Source organism: Saccoglossus kowalevskii, chromosome 10, assembly GCF_978046115.1.
Source record: "Saccoglossus kowalevskii chromosome 10, keSacKowa6.1, whole genome shotgun sequence".
Lineage (NCBI taxonomy): Eukaryota > Metazoa > Hemichordata > Enteropneusta > Harrimaniidae > Saccoglossus > Saccoglossus kowalevskii.
In genome coordinates, this window is record NC_140650.1 from 31,068,766 (window position 1) to 31,085,439 (window position 16,674).

Consider the following 16,674-nt stretch of genomic DNA (forward strand, 5'->3'; position numbering starts at 1 on the left):
TGGAATTTTTTGCAAAAAAAAGTCCAGAATTTGTAGTGCTTCTATACTTTCCACATTTGTACCAGTTAGCCATGTCCATCCTTCAGTTGCAAATTGTGTTTGGAACGTAAAAATTTCATAAAAGAACATATCTACCAGTGTGCTGGTTAGACCAATCAGAGTAGTTGTTGCAAATAATTCCTTGACAGTATGGTATTTATGATTGGCCTATTTATTCTGCCAATAGCTAATCAGAGCAGGTGATATAGATGAGCCCTCCTCCCTCCTTGTGTTCAGTGATTGGTTTATTTATCCTATTAGTTTTTACATACAATTGTTCAACAAATAGTTGTACCAAATAAAGTAATACCACTCGTGGTCATTGACTGTTAATTTATATAAATCCACTATTTTGTTTTACCACATTTATATTCGCATGTTGATTTTCTGGAGAGATTGTACAGCAATGACAGTTTTCAACATCAAGTATACGGAGCCTATCAAAATTACAACTAACATCAGAAACTTGTTTTCAATGTTACATGACTTACCGTATTAACCTCGCTTGTGGGAAGTTTCATCTTAAAGGATGAAAGGGCACCCTTCATACTTGTGTGGCATTTTTTTTTATTTGATGAATCGTTAGTCGAAAATATTGCTCAAATGCAACTGTATACAGTTACTAATATTTCATACTCCCATCAACTCGTACATAATGTTAGTCAAAACATGTTTTTGTATCTTGCAAATTAAAAATAGTTTAGCTTGGCATGAAATCTACTTTTGGACAAGGTGATTGCAACCACATCTTGTATGGGTTATCTACATCCATACGCACCAGTTATTTCACAGATACATATTGTTTGAAATTCTCTAGTTTTTGAAAAATTAATGAACTAAAATGCAAAACCATATGTGACAACAATCCACCATGTCACGTTTATAGAAAGTTTCATGGAAGATCATTCATTATACAAGTCCCCACTTTGTTCACCAACTTTCCTCATTCACACAATGCCTTTCTCATTGCATTGTATACTGAATATAAATAGGCCTTGTAGGTTTCAGTAGTTGCCTTTTAAATTTGAAAATGGAGATTAACATACCTGTGGTACAAAAGCAATTATGTATCTGCAGGAATTGAGAAAAAAGTTATCATTTATACGCACTCTTCACTGAACAAGACAATCAAAGAACTGAAAAAATAGGCAAGACTATTTTATTTTTAAATCAAGTAAATCATTTTATAAATAAAATGACACCACTAGAGGGCGCCAAACAGCATGCCTTGCCTGTTTCCAGATGACCAAGGACCATCTGAATTGCTCTTTTGTTGCTTACCAATAAGGAAAATAAATTTGATTTTGGATAGCAGAAATAAACCAGACCTAAAAACATGAAATTTATTGTATGAATTTAATTTATATCTCATCTCAGAGAATTGTTTATTACGTGGCATGCCAACCAATGCTTTAAATAGTGATTTCCAGCGTGGACGTTAGATAGAGATAAGCACCCGATGAGTAAATGAACGTTGACCTCAGTCCCACGCGACAGTTAGTTGTTGACTTCCATACATACGACAACAAGATCACACTATCAATGTACAGCAGTGTGACAATCTAATTTAACCAGATTACCTGATTTGCATAAATCACTTCCAAAGTCCACAGACTAAATTGTCTGTCTCTATACAATAAAGTTAACCTATTGTTGCTGATATTAGATCTTAATAATAAGGGGTCCATACATGTACTGGCAAGTTTTGGCTATCTCAATATTCATGTGGAATCTCGCACACATTAGAGTTCTTATCTAGTAAAACCACAACAGCATGGAATAAAGAGGACACACTTCCCATAATTGTGTGATAAAATGGCAAGGACAGGGATGTACACATTATTGGGCAAGAGATGGACTAGCCCATCACTTTACTCAAACATGTCCATCATAGTAGAGTCCTTAGTTTCAACAATAACAATCTAATTGAATATGCACAGAATACTTCATATATTACCGGTATTAAGAACAGAATCAAACTTGTTTAGCATGACGCTTGTAATTCAGGTATGTGTAGACAAGAAACCAGCATTAAAAATCATGTTCATAGTTAATTTTCTACATAAAAATGTCCTGAATTCCTTGAAGTGAAAAATCCATGGTGGGTGTGTCATTCAGACAATGCGTCCAAATCTGTGAAAACATGGAATATTTTTGATTGATACACATATGTAAAGACTTGATCAGGCAGATTCATCTCAAGGCTTTATGTATTATTGATGGATCAACAAGAATGAGTTTTGACTATTTGCAGCGCATAGTATTGGCAATTTACTAGCTTTCATATTATGTGAAATCCTTTAATTTGTTGGTCATGTTTATGCAGTACAAGAAAAAATATACAGTAAAATGTTACTTTTAGATATGTCTTTCAATATTCTGATATGCAATAATAAAAAACTCAGCGTTCACCATGGTTACCAACAACATCATCCACATTTCTAACCACATCTTCAAAGTGCAAGTTTTCGGCATTGTATAAATTTTCTTCTCCAGGAGTAGTTTCATTGAGTTGCACCCCAACAATAGGTCGGTGGCAAAGAGGGCATTTATTTTGCACATAGAGCCATTTTCGCAAACACAATGGATGGAAATAATGGCCGCATGGAGTGACTCTTGCATTTAACAATTCCTCAAAACATATTGCACAAACATCATTATGTTGATCTAGTTGCTCCTGGGTTGCCAGTGGCAACGAACTGACTCTCCTCATTGCATGTCTGCGTGACAGGAAACTTGTCCATCCCATTTGTGCCCGCTGCCAGACGTTGAAATAACAATGAACAATGATAACAGCTGCTCCAATCATACTGTACTCGCTATAAAATGATTCCATCCCACCGTACAACAAAACAGAAATTGCGACTAAAAATTCTAAAATCCTGCAAAATCCCTTAATGGCGTACACAATGTCATCTAAATTCTCCCAGGGTTCTCGGCGATGACTGTCAATCATAAAAAGCGCATATGTCACAGTTGAAGCGAGTACTTGAATGGACGTGAGTATACAGCTTGAAACGATTATGAGTAACCAGAACTCGGGGTCAAAGAACGTACACACCAAGTACGTCATGTACAATGGAAACACAAACAAGAAAACACACATAGTGAGCACGCGTAAATGGCGGATTGGATTGCGGTTATGTGCGGCTGTCAGTGACATCAATATCGGATCAGTGATTTCATGCATAGATTGTACAGTTGAGGCGAAAACCACAAAAAGTACAATACTAAGGAGAAAAATTCTCTGTACGCGTTTCATTTCCAGCAATCCCGTCTGCAGCGACAATAGCAGCAATGTGATGCCTTCAGTCCAGCCCCTATGTAGCATGTTATGATTTACGAATCCTTCTATCCCCTGCAAGTACACTTTACACATCGTCAGTATGAAATACGCCACATATGACACAGTATAACACAAACCCACCAAGCTCCAGGGGGTGTCACAGCAATCAGCAATGGCAGCAAGTAAGACAATCACCCAGTTTTCATTAAATATGGGATGACTTTTGTTCGAGAAGTACGAGTAAAGCTGGATGCAGAACAAAATGAGCCAGAAAATGAGATAAACAATGGGGACAAACAAACGGCTATACATGGCAAGAACGACACTGACGAACCCATAGATTTCCATGTACTCCTGTAGTGTATGGTATCCTGCCATAGCAAGGTCATATGGAATAAAAATATACTTGATCATAAAGAAAGTTAGTTGTAGAGTTGTGAAAGCCATAGCAAACGTGTGAACAGTGCGTAGCTCCGAAAGTGGGATGATTGAAGCCGCTCTCAAGATAAGCGGTAGTAGATATGCTGTGAACGTCCAGTACTTCTCACAACTCATTAACTGGGTGCAGGATAAAATGATACAGAGTTGAGCCATAGTGAACTTGATCCATCTCTGTGAGCAGTCTACATCAGTAAAGATGAAACCATGGTAACCTGACTCCAATTCCATTTGAATGTAATTATTGGAGAGATAATGAGCACCAATCAGAAGTACACCAGTAAACATGTATGCATATAGATTTAATAATTGTTGGAATGATAAAATCTGAGCCATGAAAGCTGACAAGTAACCTGAAACAAAACATAAAAATGTAGCCAATTAGCTTATTTTAGATTATAGTGGAAACCAAAATCAGAGAAAGTCAATGTTTTTACCATTTTTTATATGAATATTGAAATAACGAACATAATTAGCATACATGTATCAATGCTTATTGAAAATTCAAGTCTGGCAGCGTCACCATCCTTAAAAAGGACGAGAGAACACAAAAGGTTTAGAAAGAGTTTTGTGCTGAATGTAGAAAAAATTGAAGGCGTAACATTATGGGTTTTTATTGAAGATAACATGTATAATTATACATATGTCACCATATATAACGCCATAAGTTGCAGCGTGCCATAATTTTGCGGTATTTTACAAGGTATTTTCATCCTACCATATAAGGAAATGCGAATTCTAAATATGGAACGATTACGCGCATAAACATCCTTTAATAATAAAAACAAACATGGCTGTCACCAGGGTTTGGCCGGACTCCACACAAAGAAGTCCACTGATTCTGTTCTAAACTTTTTGGATTTCGACATTCCCATGATGTATCCTTAGAAGGGTAAGATGTATAATGATAAGGTTATTATGAGGATACATGTACCTCAAAGTATGCAAGTAGGCCATTGCATCAACCTCCGCTGCGCGTCTGCCAATACTCCCTCTGTACTGTTTTCGTGCATACACTGTACTTTGAGATACAGATATCCTCATAATAACCTTATGTTATCATACACCTAGCCCTGTAACATATGGCTCAATCAGATCATAAGAAAGACCATGAACACTCTTGAACATTTATAAAATCTAGCAATTGTATTCAAGCAGTCACGTTATAAATATCTTCAAAATAATAATAAGCTTGAGAGTACAGCTGACTGTACTGTATCAATACTATTGATAACTAATGCAATTTCAGGGAACAAGTATGGCTGCCAGTTGGCCATTTTGAATCTGATCTAAAACAAAAATGGAGACCTTGTATACCATCACAAATACATTTGTATCAGTTCATGTACATGAACCTCTTAGAAAATGCTACAGACAGCAAAAACACAGAATTTGTCAAGAAGCACTAGTTCTATAACATTTTATGAAGATATAAAGGGGATGTTGTTAATAATTCACAGTCATATCTGTAGTCGTACTGCTCATGAAATTACCGGAGTAGTGTGAATCAAAAATGTATTTTGACATTGACCTCAGCAGCCATTAATGATTAAAAGATGATGGTCATCGTGCAGAGCATGTTCAATTTATTCTACAAGCAGTGTACACATCTTAATATGGGACCCATATCAAACAAAACACATTTAATCAAATAATAATTAAAATATGAACAATATCGTTAACAGAACTGTTGTACATGACATAACTGTATGACAACAAATACATGACAGTATTACAATGTATTAATAGCTCTATGTATAATGATACAGATACAACTGTAAACAAGTTATACCATCAGTTTTCACCAGGTTTATTTTTATAAACACCTGGTCACAAGAAAATCTACATATAGCCATTGTAATAGAAATTTTACCTGTATAAAGTACAGGCATAGTACCACATCAGACTGGGTGATGATGATCATAGGGCCAAAAAGGTTATTGCTTTTTAATAATTACTGCCTATATACTGGTACCTAATACTCGGTCACTATCAGGAACTCTGTTACCTAAGGGTTTACATGTACCTGCCAGGACTTCTGTGTGACTTACTCTAGACTGTGAACCTTGCCCTACTCCATGTTTGCTACATCTCTACATTGCATTTACAACCCTTGCGTATACATGAATAAACATGAGGCCTGGACACCTCCTCATAAACAAAATGCGATAACCTAGGGACAGTGAGCAGTTATGTTGCCACATGTACATGTATAAAACGACATGGTACAAAGAATTGTTGTACTTGATACTGACACTATTGCTTTATACTGTGCAAAAAAATCCAAATTTTGATATTACTATGTAAAATCACAATCAATACAAAATGGGCCTGCTATCTTAAAAAAGACTACAACAATGGCATTATACATTTTGAAATATTTACTAAGTTCGTGTTACAGAATCTTGGCATGTGCCGAAAATTTCAATCATTTGTATTTGCTGAAGGATTACAGCGTATACGTTTCGACTGAGCTCATGCCGAAATCACGCCCTCATTCGTTGATTTGTACATCGACCTAAACACGACAGATGATACACAAACAATGATAAAAATAATTACTTTATTGAAATCATATGTATTTGGTATTTATTATAAGTCATCACGGACATGAATGGAAAAGAAGAATTTGCAGAACAGTTAATTTTTCACATCGATGTAGAATTGCAAGAAGAATATATATTACATGAATATAAGTAGTCGACAACGTTCGGCATTCATTTCATTCATTGCTACTGCATCCAACCATATCTAGCAGCATTGCCATGTCATACATGTACTAGTATGAATCAGTATATGTTATCTTAAATTCACTGCCAAGGGAATGATTTTGATTCATACCAAGCATTCAAGTAGTAAATGTCAGCACATGTTGAATTTCAGTCCCATTTGTAATGTTAACGCCACTATTGTAAATTGCAAATTTGTAGGGCATGGCCTAATGATACTTGTTTGTGCTGTGTAAACCATTTTTATAATACAGTGTAATGTAGCAACATAGATTAAATTGACACATGAACATTGTAATTCACGTGATATGTTAAACTAAAATTTTTTTAGGATTTTGTTGAGGTTATTGCCTCATTAGAAAATAGAAAATTTAAACACGACAGAGCCATTTCTGCTTAGACATGTTATCAAATACTTAAATAATGCTTTTACTAAAAGACTAGCACTAACTAGTAGTTAAGTTGATGTTTATATACACCATATCAAAAAAAAAAAACTTTATTATTTACAAACCGAAAAAAAGAATTGTAACTTCTTTACGGTTATAATAAAGGTTATTATTATTATTATTATTATGTGTAACTTAATACAAGCTCTGCAAATACTAATAAGCATTGGGCACAAAAAAACACACAAACCATTTCTTTCAGACATTTATTGCATTAGTAATGATCTCACGATTCACTCGACTTCAAATGGATCTTATTAATCGCATAAGGCACCAGTTATATACCTGAATTTTATAAATGTTTGTTTACCAGTACCAGTACATCGCAGTCACTCTACTAGAGTGACTGTGAGTACATGTAATATATACTCTGCAAAACAAACCCATTCAATTTACCTTTATAAACATGCATAAATTTTGTAAATTCAAACTGAAACAATTGAATAACATTTGAATGTTTCCAAATGATGTTGCACAATACGCTTGTTGATTGGCTGGTTGGATTTCACAACATGAACCATTAACATTTATGAACATGAAGGAAATAGGTTTGTAATGTTGAGAGTGATTTATTAATTTTCATTACAATTTTTATTTAATTTTTGTTTTTCTTCCAATTTTTTTCCTGTAAACTTTATATTACAATTTTAACAAGAATAAATACATTTTATAGATGGAAGAAACATTATGATGAAGTTTGTTTTGAGATTAAACTGTCAATGTGACGTCACAAATGTTATTCATTCGTTCACATGACAGACAATATCTCTAAGGTTACGAGGAATACGGACCCATCATGTAATACCAATGCAATTATATAATTTCAGTGACAGTACATACCAAGAATTTTCATAACTGTTGCCACGTAGCTGATATCGATGAAGGTCCATTTCACAACTTCCGCCTCCGCCTGCAACACGTCGACAAGATCAACACGATACAGTATTTCCAACAAGAAGACAGCCGGGACCCTCACCAGAGCATTCGCCCATCGTTTCAGGCGGTCCTGGACCCGATCCTGCTCCATTGCTCAATATGTATCTTCAAATCTCGTACTCACAAAACCAGAGACAGACATGACTTGGTTGAATCAATATCCCATCCAACACCCCCAGAAGATTGGCAGATGGCAAAGTTTGTTGACCTCGTGACGTTACCAATCTCGTAGTCATCACATAGAATTGAGGGATAAGAAGACTAAGGAGGATTTACATTTTGATGTAAACGACGAAAAACAGCAACAAATAATTACGGGAAAGGCAATATACCGCAAATAGGGTTTACACAAATTTACTAGTTAGGTTAACACATTGAATTTAACGTTGATGGCGTGTATATCCTCGTTCACAAGATTTATGTTGAGAAATTTATGTTTTAGGGATTGTTCAAGAGACAACTTTGATAATTTATAATGACTTAGTTCACATCAAATACTACTAGGTAAAAATAATATTCGTAGTTGACTGATGGTGTGGCAGATCATATTGAGTACAATTTGTGGACCTCAAACATGGACGAGCCAGTAACCCGGAAGTGCAATGGCGAAAGACAGTCGGTGAAATTTTCTTTCTGAAGTAACATTTTCATACTGTCGCGTAATTTTTGGATATTTTCTCGAGAAATCGAGTTGTCAGTGTCAAACAGCATGCAGGGAATTCATGGAATAGCTCACCAACCTGCCCAGAGTTATATAAAATTGAAAGTCCTCGCTATTTTAGACGTTGTTTTACGTGTACCATCAGTTTTTATGGTCGATGCACTGTTGAATTATCAAATTCCTCTACCATGGCATACCCGGCCTGTTTTGGCAGTAATTTTAAGTATTATAGGTAAGTATTTCGTGTTTCATAACAGCGTTACGACAGCGAATTATCCTCGCTTCCAATCATTTCACAGTCATGCCTGCCACTCGCACATCACTCTCACAAATCAGAGTGCTAAACATAACTCTAACTTCAGATTAAAGCTGCAAGCAGCGTCACAGGGGCCCAAGCTATCAGACGAATTATGTAATTAAAGTGATCAATGAATTGCCATTAAAGTACTTTGAATGATTTGTACAATGAGGTTGACGTGCCGATGGTTCCTTCTTTTTACCTGGTTTGGTTATCGAGATATTGTTTTTAGAATATGCAAGAAGCCATGTGCTCATGCATATATTAATTAGTTCACCTGACCATATATGTTCATCTGTTATTTTATTCAAATCTCTTGTTTAATGTCATCATAATTCAGCGAATTGCCATTAAAGTACTTTGAATGATTTGTACAATGAGGTTGACATGCTGATGCTTCCTTCTATTTACCTGGTTCGGTTATTGAGATACGGTTTTTAGAATATACAAGGAGCCATGTGCTCATGCATGTCAATGAGGTTACATAATCATAAATGATATTCTCTTATATGAGTTAATTTTTTTGGTTGATGTCTTCATTATGGCACTGGTTGCATGTCTTGTTCTGCAACAGTGTTTCAGATATGACAATTATGCATATTAATGAGTTCTGTTATCTGTTATTTTAGCCAAATCTCTTGTTTAACATCATCATAATAACACCGGTTTCATCTTCCTATCTGCAACAGTGCTTGAGATATAACAGTTATGCATATTAATGAGTCCACCTGACCATATATGGTCATCTGTTATTTTATTCAAATCTCTTGTTTAACGTCATCATAATTCAGCAGGTTTCATCTTCCTAACTACAACAGTGCTCAAGATATAGCAGTTATGCATATTAATGAGGTTAGAAGCCCCCACCCTATGGGCGTGTAGCCACACGACCTAGCCATGTGACATTCAGGGAAAAGAATGTGACTCTTGAGTAGAATTGACATACACAATTTCAGCCAAATCTGACCAATACAACACATGTAATTGCAGAAGTTTCATTTTCACAAAATCCAAGATGGCGGCCAAACCACGTGACATATCGAAAATATATTATTTTTCTCATATGTAGCAATGTTCAGGCATGTTATATTCAAAACCAGCAGTTACTTGGTTGAATCACCTCTGAAAAACAAATGTCCAAACTTTTTGTCAATTTTGCCTAAAATCCAAGATGGCGGCCAAACCATGTGATTGATCTGAAATCTTTTTAAAGTTTCTGAAAGAGTTTGATATAGAGATGCCATTCAGCAATATTGAACGTAATCCCTCAAGTGTGGCATGAGTAAAAAACTACTTCCTGTTTAGAAGAAACCCAAAATGGTGGCCAAACCATGTGACCAATCATAACAATTTTTTCAAACGTAAGTGAGCTTCATATATAGAAGCAAAATACTACATATGAGAACATTCTGCTTGGTGGTTCTGATTTTTAAGTGTTTTTTGCCGTTTTTAGGATAAAACAAAATGGCGGGAAAAGTCACATGACCGCTAAAGTTTTTATTGCTGATATCTATTACACATGAGTTGTACTATATACCATAAAAAAGACGCCTAAACCCTCAGAAAGTGGTTAAACAGCCACTTCCGGTTTTATTTCAATCCAATATGGCTGGCAAACTAATTGACCAATCGAAATTCTGAAAGCATGTTGCACCAGTTCACATTAGGGACTATCAGTATAGAGCATTATCAGACCATTCTGTTCAGCGGTTTTCTCAAACGGCTTGACAAAAAAGTTACGGAAAAAAGAAAGAAGAAAAAACCGGACGATAAGAATAGGGGCCACGCCCTACAGGCTTGGGCCCCTAAATATATTGTACACATACCCAGTACTTGTAGTGATTTTAATGGCATACACGTAGCTCCCTCTGTCACTTTCGTTACTGTGTTCAGCGTTTGTGTGGAATAGGGATCCGTAGTAATCTTTTGAAAAATACAGTTTTCATGATACATACCAAACCATTTCTTGATAAATAAACTTCATAATGACCTTAATACCGGATTCGGCTGATACCCCGCCCATCCTAAACCCCACCCATGGGCGATGTTTCAAATAGTGGGCGATGTTTTGGTCCACACATTGCTTGACTGAACCAACAAACATTTTTACAGACCCCAATTTTCCCGTCCGACATCTTGTATCGAGCGCGCTATTTCAAATATGACGCTAAAATAATTCACTGTGAAGCCGAAAAGCATTAAAAACTTCAATAAAACCAATGCTTTATACGAATTGTTGTTGCGTATTATTACACTCGAATAAAGCCTACGCTTGAAAAGAATGTTATTTACGAAGTTTAAAATATCCAAGCCTTCCTAGTTCGAGCCTCTTGGTTGTTATCAGTAATGTTTAATCTTTGTCTGTATCGCATTCCAGACAAAATGTCGGTAAACAAGAAATGGGTGAACTAAAATGTCTCCTGCGTTTCACATGCGACATGATTATTAAAAAAACACGCAGAGTTAAGCGGTTATGTACGTTCTATAAAGCTAACCTTGTACACATAATCTTGTACTGACGTGTTTTTTTCTCCAAAAAAGACGTTCTCTTTCAGTTAACCCCCAGTTAGCTCTTCGCGTTCATGGTATTTGTGAGAGTTAAAAGATTTTTTGAACACATGACAAGTAACTATATTGATTTACGTACGTTACGTCATGTACGTTCTATAAAGCTAACCTTGTACACATAATCTTGTACTGACGTGTTTTTTCTCCAAAAAAGACGTTCTCTTTCAGTTAACCCCCAGTTAGCTCTTCGCGTTCATGGTAGTTGTGAGAGTTAAAAGATTTTTTGAACACATGACAAGTAACTATATTGATTTACGTACGTTACGTCATGTACGTTCTATAAAGCTAACCTTGTACACATAATCTTGTACTGACGTGTTTTTTCTCCCAAAAAGACGTTCTCTTTCAGTTAACCCCCAGTTAGCTCTTCGCGTTCATGGTATTTGTGAGAGTTGAAAGATTTTTTGAACGCATGACAAGTAACAATATTGATTTGCGTCAAGCTGGGTGGCCCGAATTTAAATATCAGTGCGTGAACTCAAACGCGTGGTTATTAGAGTTCAGTCGAAATGTACGTGAATATAGCGATCGAAGTGCGCCAATGTTTATGTTTGCGTAATTATAACGAATGCAAGGCATTATCAAGTCGGTATTATTGAAATATTCACAGACCCAATACCCCGGGTCAGTGCCCTAACAATAGTAAAAATTAACTTGAGTTTGCGTAATTATCATGAAAGCAATACATTTAATACAAAGTTGAAATATTCAGAGCTGGTACAATATTGTAAACAAATTTGCGTAATTAGAAAAGCAGTGCACTCAGTAAACGACGTTGATATATTCAAAGCCAGTACAGAATTGCATACAAGTTGCGTAATTACAGTACCTTCGGATTATAATAAAAATTTTACTAGATCGACGCGCGGACCGCAAAAGAAAAAGGTTGCTAAGGTAACGCACCAGTTCAGCGCGTGACTTGGGGTCAAACTTCGGTCAACACACACTTAATCACCGCATCACCGCGCAGCAAGTTTCGCAAAGAAGTACTTCAAGTTCATTTGCGCCCCAAAATTATGTCGCTAATCACTCAGTTGTCGCAGCGTGTGTTGTGTCATGTCCATGATGCACCCCGTTTCGACTTTGACTTGCTTTTCCTTCTTAGTGCATGTTCTTGTTCACGTAAAATGCGACCTCTCACCAATGTATTAAAACACTTTGAATTTATACTTTGCATGATTATATTTGGTCAACGCGAAACATTATTTTTCTAGACCATTTCTATCAACGCAGGGTTATTTTTCCAGACAAGATGGGCCTCGTAATATCTGCCAAAAGATCGGTCCACATTTTTCTAAAAAAAAAATCGATACCTCCATAAGATCGCCCAGGGCGGGGTATCAGCCGAATCCGGTAATTTGAAAAAAAAAACCTACACTTAGATTGCCTAAACATAAAGAAAATGCCCCAAAAGTTTAAATTTGCGAACTAGTAAATGTGTTCAGGAGAGCCATTTTCAGCTCTCCAGTCATTTTCAAATAACAAGATACGAGTATGAACAACTTGAATATGTCAGATATTTTGATTTGTGATTTAACTAGCAGTCATGTTAGTTTTATAAGGGAGGTAAGTAAATGGTGTGAAATATTTTTTTTTCAAATTAATAAAATTTTGCTCATTAAGGAAAGGTAAGGAATCCTCATCGTAAATGGTGAGCAAACTTTCTTCTTGACGGGCCCCACTTTGAACTAAATGAGGGTAGAAAAGTCAGCTACTATTTTAAAAAATCATGAGTTGGAAATGCATATAGTGCTATATTGAAAAATAAAAAGTGTAAACAAAAAGTTCTGGATACTTTCAGACATGGAAAGATTTCCCTAGATTTTCACAATTTACATCAATTACTAGTATCCTTACCTGATTTAAGGTTTACTCAGCAAATTCTGCTCACCACTTATCCAATCTCAATTTTTAAAAATTTCTTGAATGTGCCTCGACAGATTTCAAATGTATAAAAAAGATTTAACATGACTCAAAATATAATACTTGTAACTATGTTTCCTTTCTTTTCTCCAACAGGTTTAGTACTTGCATCTGTGGCATTCTTTTTATCAATCAGAGTTTTATTAAAATTTTATGGTGCCGTCATTGCAATATCAATCCTGGGCACGTCATCCTGGTGGAATCAGGTTTTCATCGGCCAGTTCAATGAAGCCATTGAAGAAAGTCAATCTGTGAGGGACTTTATAGAAAGCTCTGACTTTCAAATGTATCTGTTTGTGCAACTTGCCTATGCAACTGTTTTCACTGTGACGATACGAACACAGCATTTTCTCATAACAGAGGTGATGGTGTTTACCGCATTCTTATTTCCCATGATAGTAAGACTTAATCTACCTCTAGACTTGGAAGAAACTAATACTTCGCAGTATGCAGTATATACATTTTCGCAGTATTTTGCGGTTGCTGCACCAATGTTGGCATTAGTAGCAACTGTCGCAATGAAAATATCATGGATATACTATACTACAAAATATTCACTGATGCTCGTGAAACACATCATTCGTAATTATGGACTGCAAATTTTCTTAGAGGATCAGTGGCAGAGATTACATGTGCCAACTGTCTTACGCGTCTTTTGGCTGAGCAGATTTGCTTTGCAGTGTGTATTTCTCACCATTATGGTGATGTCTCAGGAAGAGGATAAGTTTGACTTGTTGAATGCTGGAAAAGTATGGCAAATATTCACCAATCTTATGATCAGTGGTTGCGATTCCACTCTCACAGTGCTTGGGATGAGTGCTGTTGTTTCTTCAATCACACACCATGTTGGGATATTCATACAGAGCATAATTGGCAGCAACGTTGATGAGGAAAAACATATGGGAACTGTGTCAGCGATTCTCTTCTTCATCCTGGCACTGCAGACTGGTTTGTCTGGTTTAGCACCGGAACAGCGTCTTACTCGACTGTATCGTAATTTCTGTCTTCTTCTAACAGCAATCATGCATTTTGTACACAATATGGTGAACCCAGTCCTCATGTCTCTGAGTGCGTCCCACAACTTGTCGGTGTATAGACATTTAAGGGTGGTGTCTGTTTGCCTAATACTTCTGGTTGTTGCACCATGGTTGATGATTCATCTTTGGAGTAATTACCATATCAGTACATGGTTGCTGGCTGTCAGTGCATTCTGCGTGGAAGTCTGCATTAAAGTCATAATCTCTCTAATGGTATACTCTTTATTCATCATTGATGCTTATCGAAACACATTTTGGGAAGGCCTTGATGACTATGTTTATTATATAAAGGCATTTGGTAACAGTGTGGAATTTTTATTTGGAATATTTCTTTTCGGAAATGGTGCCTGGATAATGGTGTTTGAATCGGGAGGCACCATTCGTGCTGTTATGATGTGCATACACGCTTATTTCAATATTTGGCAACAAGCAAAGTCTGGCTGGAAGATTTTTATGAACCGACGCACTGCGGTGAAAAAGATTAATTCTTTACCTGAAGCCACACTGGACCAGCTGAGTGATCGCAATGATGTCTGTGCAATTTGCTACCAGGACCTAATAACTGCGAGAATTACACCTTGCAATCATTTTTTTCATAGCCTATGTCTACGAAAGTGGCTTTATGTACAGGACAATTGCCCTCTCTGTCATTCTGATATTTACCAAACTGAAAAACCAGATGATGCACCCCCTGAAGGTGATGTAAATAATGCTAATGATGATCAAATGCCTGACAATGAAAACTTGCACCATAGACATGTACATTTGCCAGAGGGCGCTGTTGTTCCTGATCCTTCAAATCCTTCACCAATAAATTCTAATGATCAGGAAAATAATGTACCCCGTAGTTCACAAAATGATCATGAACATTTAGACTGATAAAAGACTATTTTGATTAAAAATTAAATATTTTTTTTACTCCTTATTGATGGTTGTAAATGTTTTAAATAAATGTTGTACCCAAGATACAAGTCTTGTGGCTTGATTTTGAAGCAGTGGATTCTGTGTGTGTGGAACTAGTTAATTTACAATATGGGCATCATAATTTAATGTTCTCCCAGGATAATAACATAGCACGTTGGCTAATTTGCTTACATTAGAATATCTTAATTACCTCTATTTCATAATAATTAAGCTCTTATTTATCAACAAATGTAGAATAGGCAGGGTTCCTATTCTAAAATGCTATGGGGAGACCCCCCAGACTTGAGATAATATAACCCGGTATAGATTACATGTTACTGATAGGCAGATAATGTTGCCTTGATATTGTTGGCCATGCGGTTGTTCACTCAAAATAAATGTTGTCTTGGTAACATCACATGTCTATTGTGCTGTATGCAATCAGATCAAATCTTGCAATTGGTCAACCATAAACTGAACAAATCCAAAGTCTTGTGTTATTTATTGAAACATTTCTCTGCATCAGGTCTATTTTGAAATTACAAACTGCATAGGAGAACCTTCCCTGCTGCCTGGACTTGTGCACATATTTTAGCATTTTACATGCAATAGTGGCAATATATGTAAGAATTGGTCTTGTATGTAAAACCAATTGATTCAGTATCGAGTCAACAGTGTGTAGACTTTTTTCTTTACTGTTGATATGTTTTGAGAGAAAAAAATGCAACAAATGACATTGTAGCAGCAGTTTCCATAAATTAAAAATGTCAATTTTGTAATACACCAATTGTCAACACCAATAAAAATTGCACGAGTCAACCCATGTTTATATATATATATATTTTTAAACCCACTTGTTTTCATCTGAAATCCAAACTAAATAATTGGATTGGGTTTTGTAGGCACCTCGTTCATTCTACTAAGTGATCACACATCAGACAACCTGCGAGTATTTGCCATGATCTGCAGTACTGGGTATCTTTCAATCCACTAGCAAATCTCTGATAATGTCTTGTACAATGTATAAGCTAAACAATTGTATGTACAATGTATTTACTTCTATGATGTTAATTTATAATATACATGTATATGGCTTTGATGACTTCAATGTTATGACATTTCTGTTTGTATATTTTTCATAAATAAACTGGAGATAAAAGGTGATTTCGGAATACTGAATATTTGGATGTGCTTGATGTAAACATACCCCCCCCCCCTAGAGCCATGGCCAAATAAATAAATCTTGGCTTGCGAAGATGGCAGTGTCCAGTAGTTTCATATTCATAGTCATTCTCAATGCAGTTCTTTGTAATGGTATTTGTTTTACCATTTACAACTATCAGTCCCCGTCAGACATAGTCTGAAAAGGAATCTTTATGTTTTGGGTTTCAAACAGTCTGACATTTG

At 36.0% G+C, this 16,674-nt stretch overlaps 2 protein-coding genes across 2 annotated transcripts; one reads left to right on the top strand and one right to left on the bottom strand.

Annotated features, from left to right (window-relative positions):
* Positions 1-2,318: 2,318 nt before the first annotated feature.
* LOC100368012 (RING finger protein 145-like) lies at positions 2,319-8,222 on the bottom strand. Its single transcript, XM_002742303.4, has 2 exons — positions 7,782-8,222; positions 2,319-4,116 (listed from the first exon to the last, which is right to left on the bottom strand). Exons 1-2 carry the CDS (start codon positions 7,966-7,968, stop codon positions 2,441-2,443), a joined length of 1,863 nt encoding a protein of 620 aa, XP_002742349.2. The 5' UTR covers positions 7,969-8,222; the 3' UTR covers positions 2,319-2,440.
* Positions 8,223-8,468: 246 nt separating this feature from the next.
* Positions 8,469-16,446, top strand: LOC100368162 (E3 ubiquitin-protein ligase RNF139-like). Its single transcript, XM_002742304.4, has 2 exons — positions 8,469-8,770; positions 13,424-16,446. The coding sequence occupies exons 1-2, from the start codon at positions 8,587-8,589 to the stop codon at positions 15,241-15,243; spliced, it is 2,004 nt and encodes a 667-aa protein (XP_002742350.1). The 5' UTR covers positions 8,469-8,586; the 3' UTR covers positions 15,244-16,446.
* Positions 16,447-16,674: the final 228 nt, after the last annotated feature.

What these genes read in the sequence shown, in the direction of transcription:
- LOC100368012 (XM_002742303.4), bottom strand. Translation starts at nt 7,968, where the DNA reads ATGGAGCAGGATCGGGTCCAGGACCGCCTGAAACGATGGGCGAATGCT. An exon ending in AACAGTTATGAAAATTCTTG is followed by an intron (nt 4,117 to 7,781) that starts GTATGTACTGTC and finishes GTTTTGTTTCAG; the next exon opens with GTTACTTGTCAGCTTTCATG.
- LOC100368162 (XM_002742304.4), top strand. Translation starts at nt 8,587, where the DNA reads ATGCAGGGAATTCATGGAATAGCTCACCAACCTGCCCAGAGTTATATA. An exon ending in AGTAATTTTAAGTATTATAG is followed by an intron (nt 8,771 to 13,423) that starts GTAAGTATTTCG and finishes TTTCTCCAACAG; the next exon opens with GTTTAGTACTTGCATCTGTG.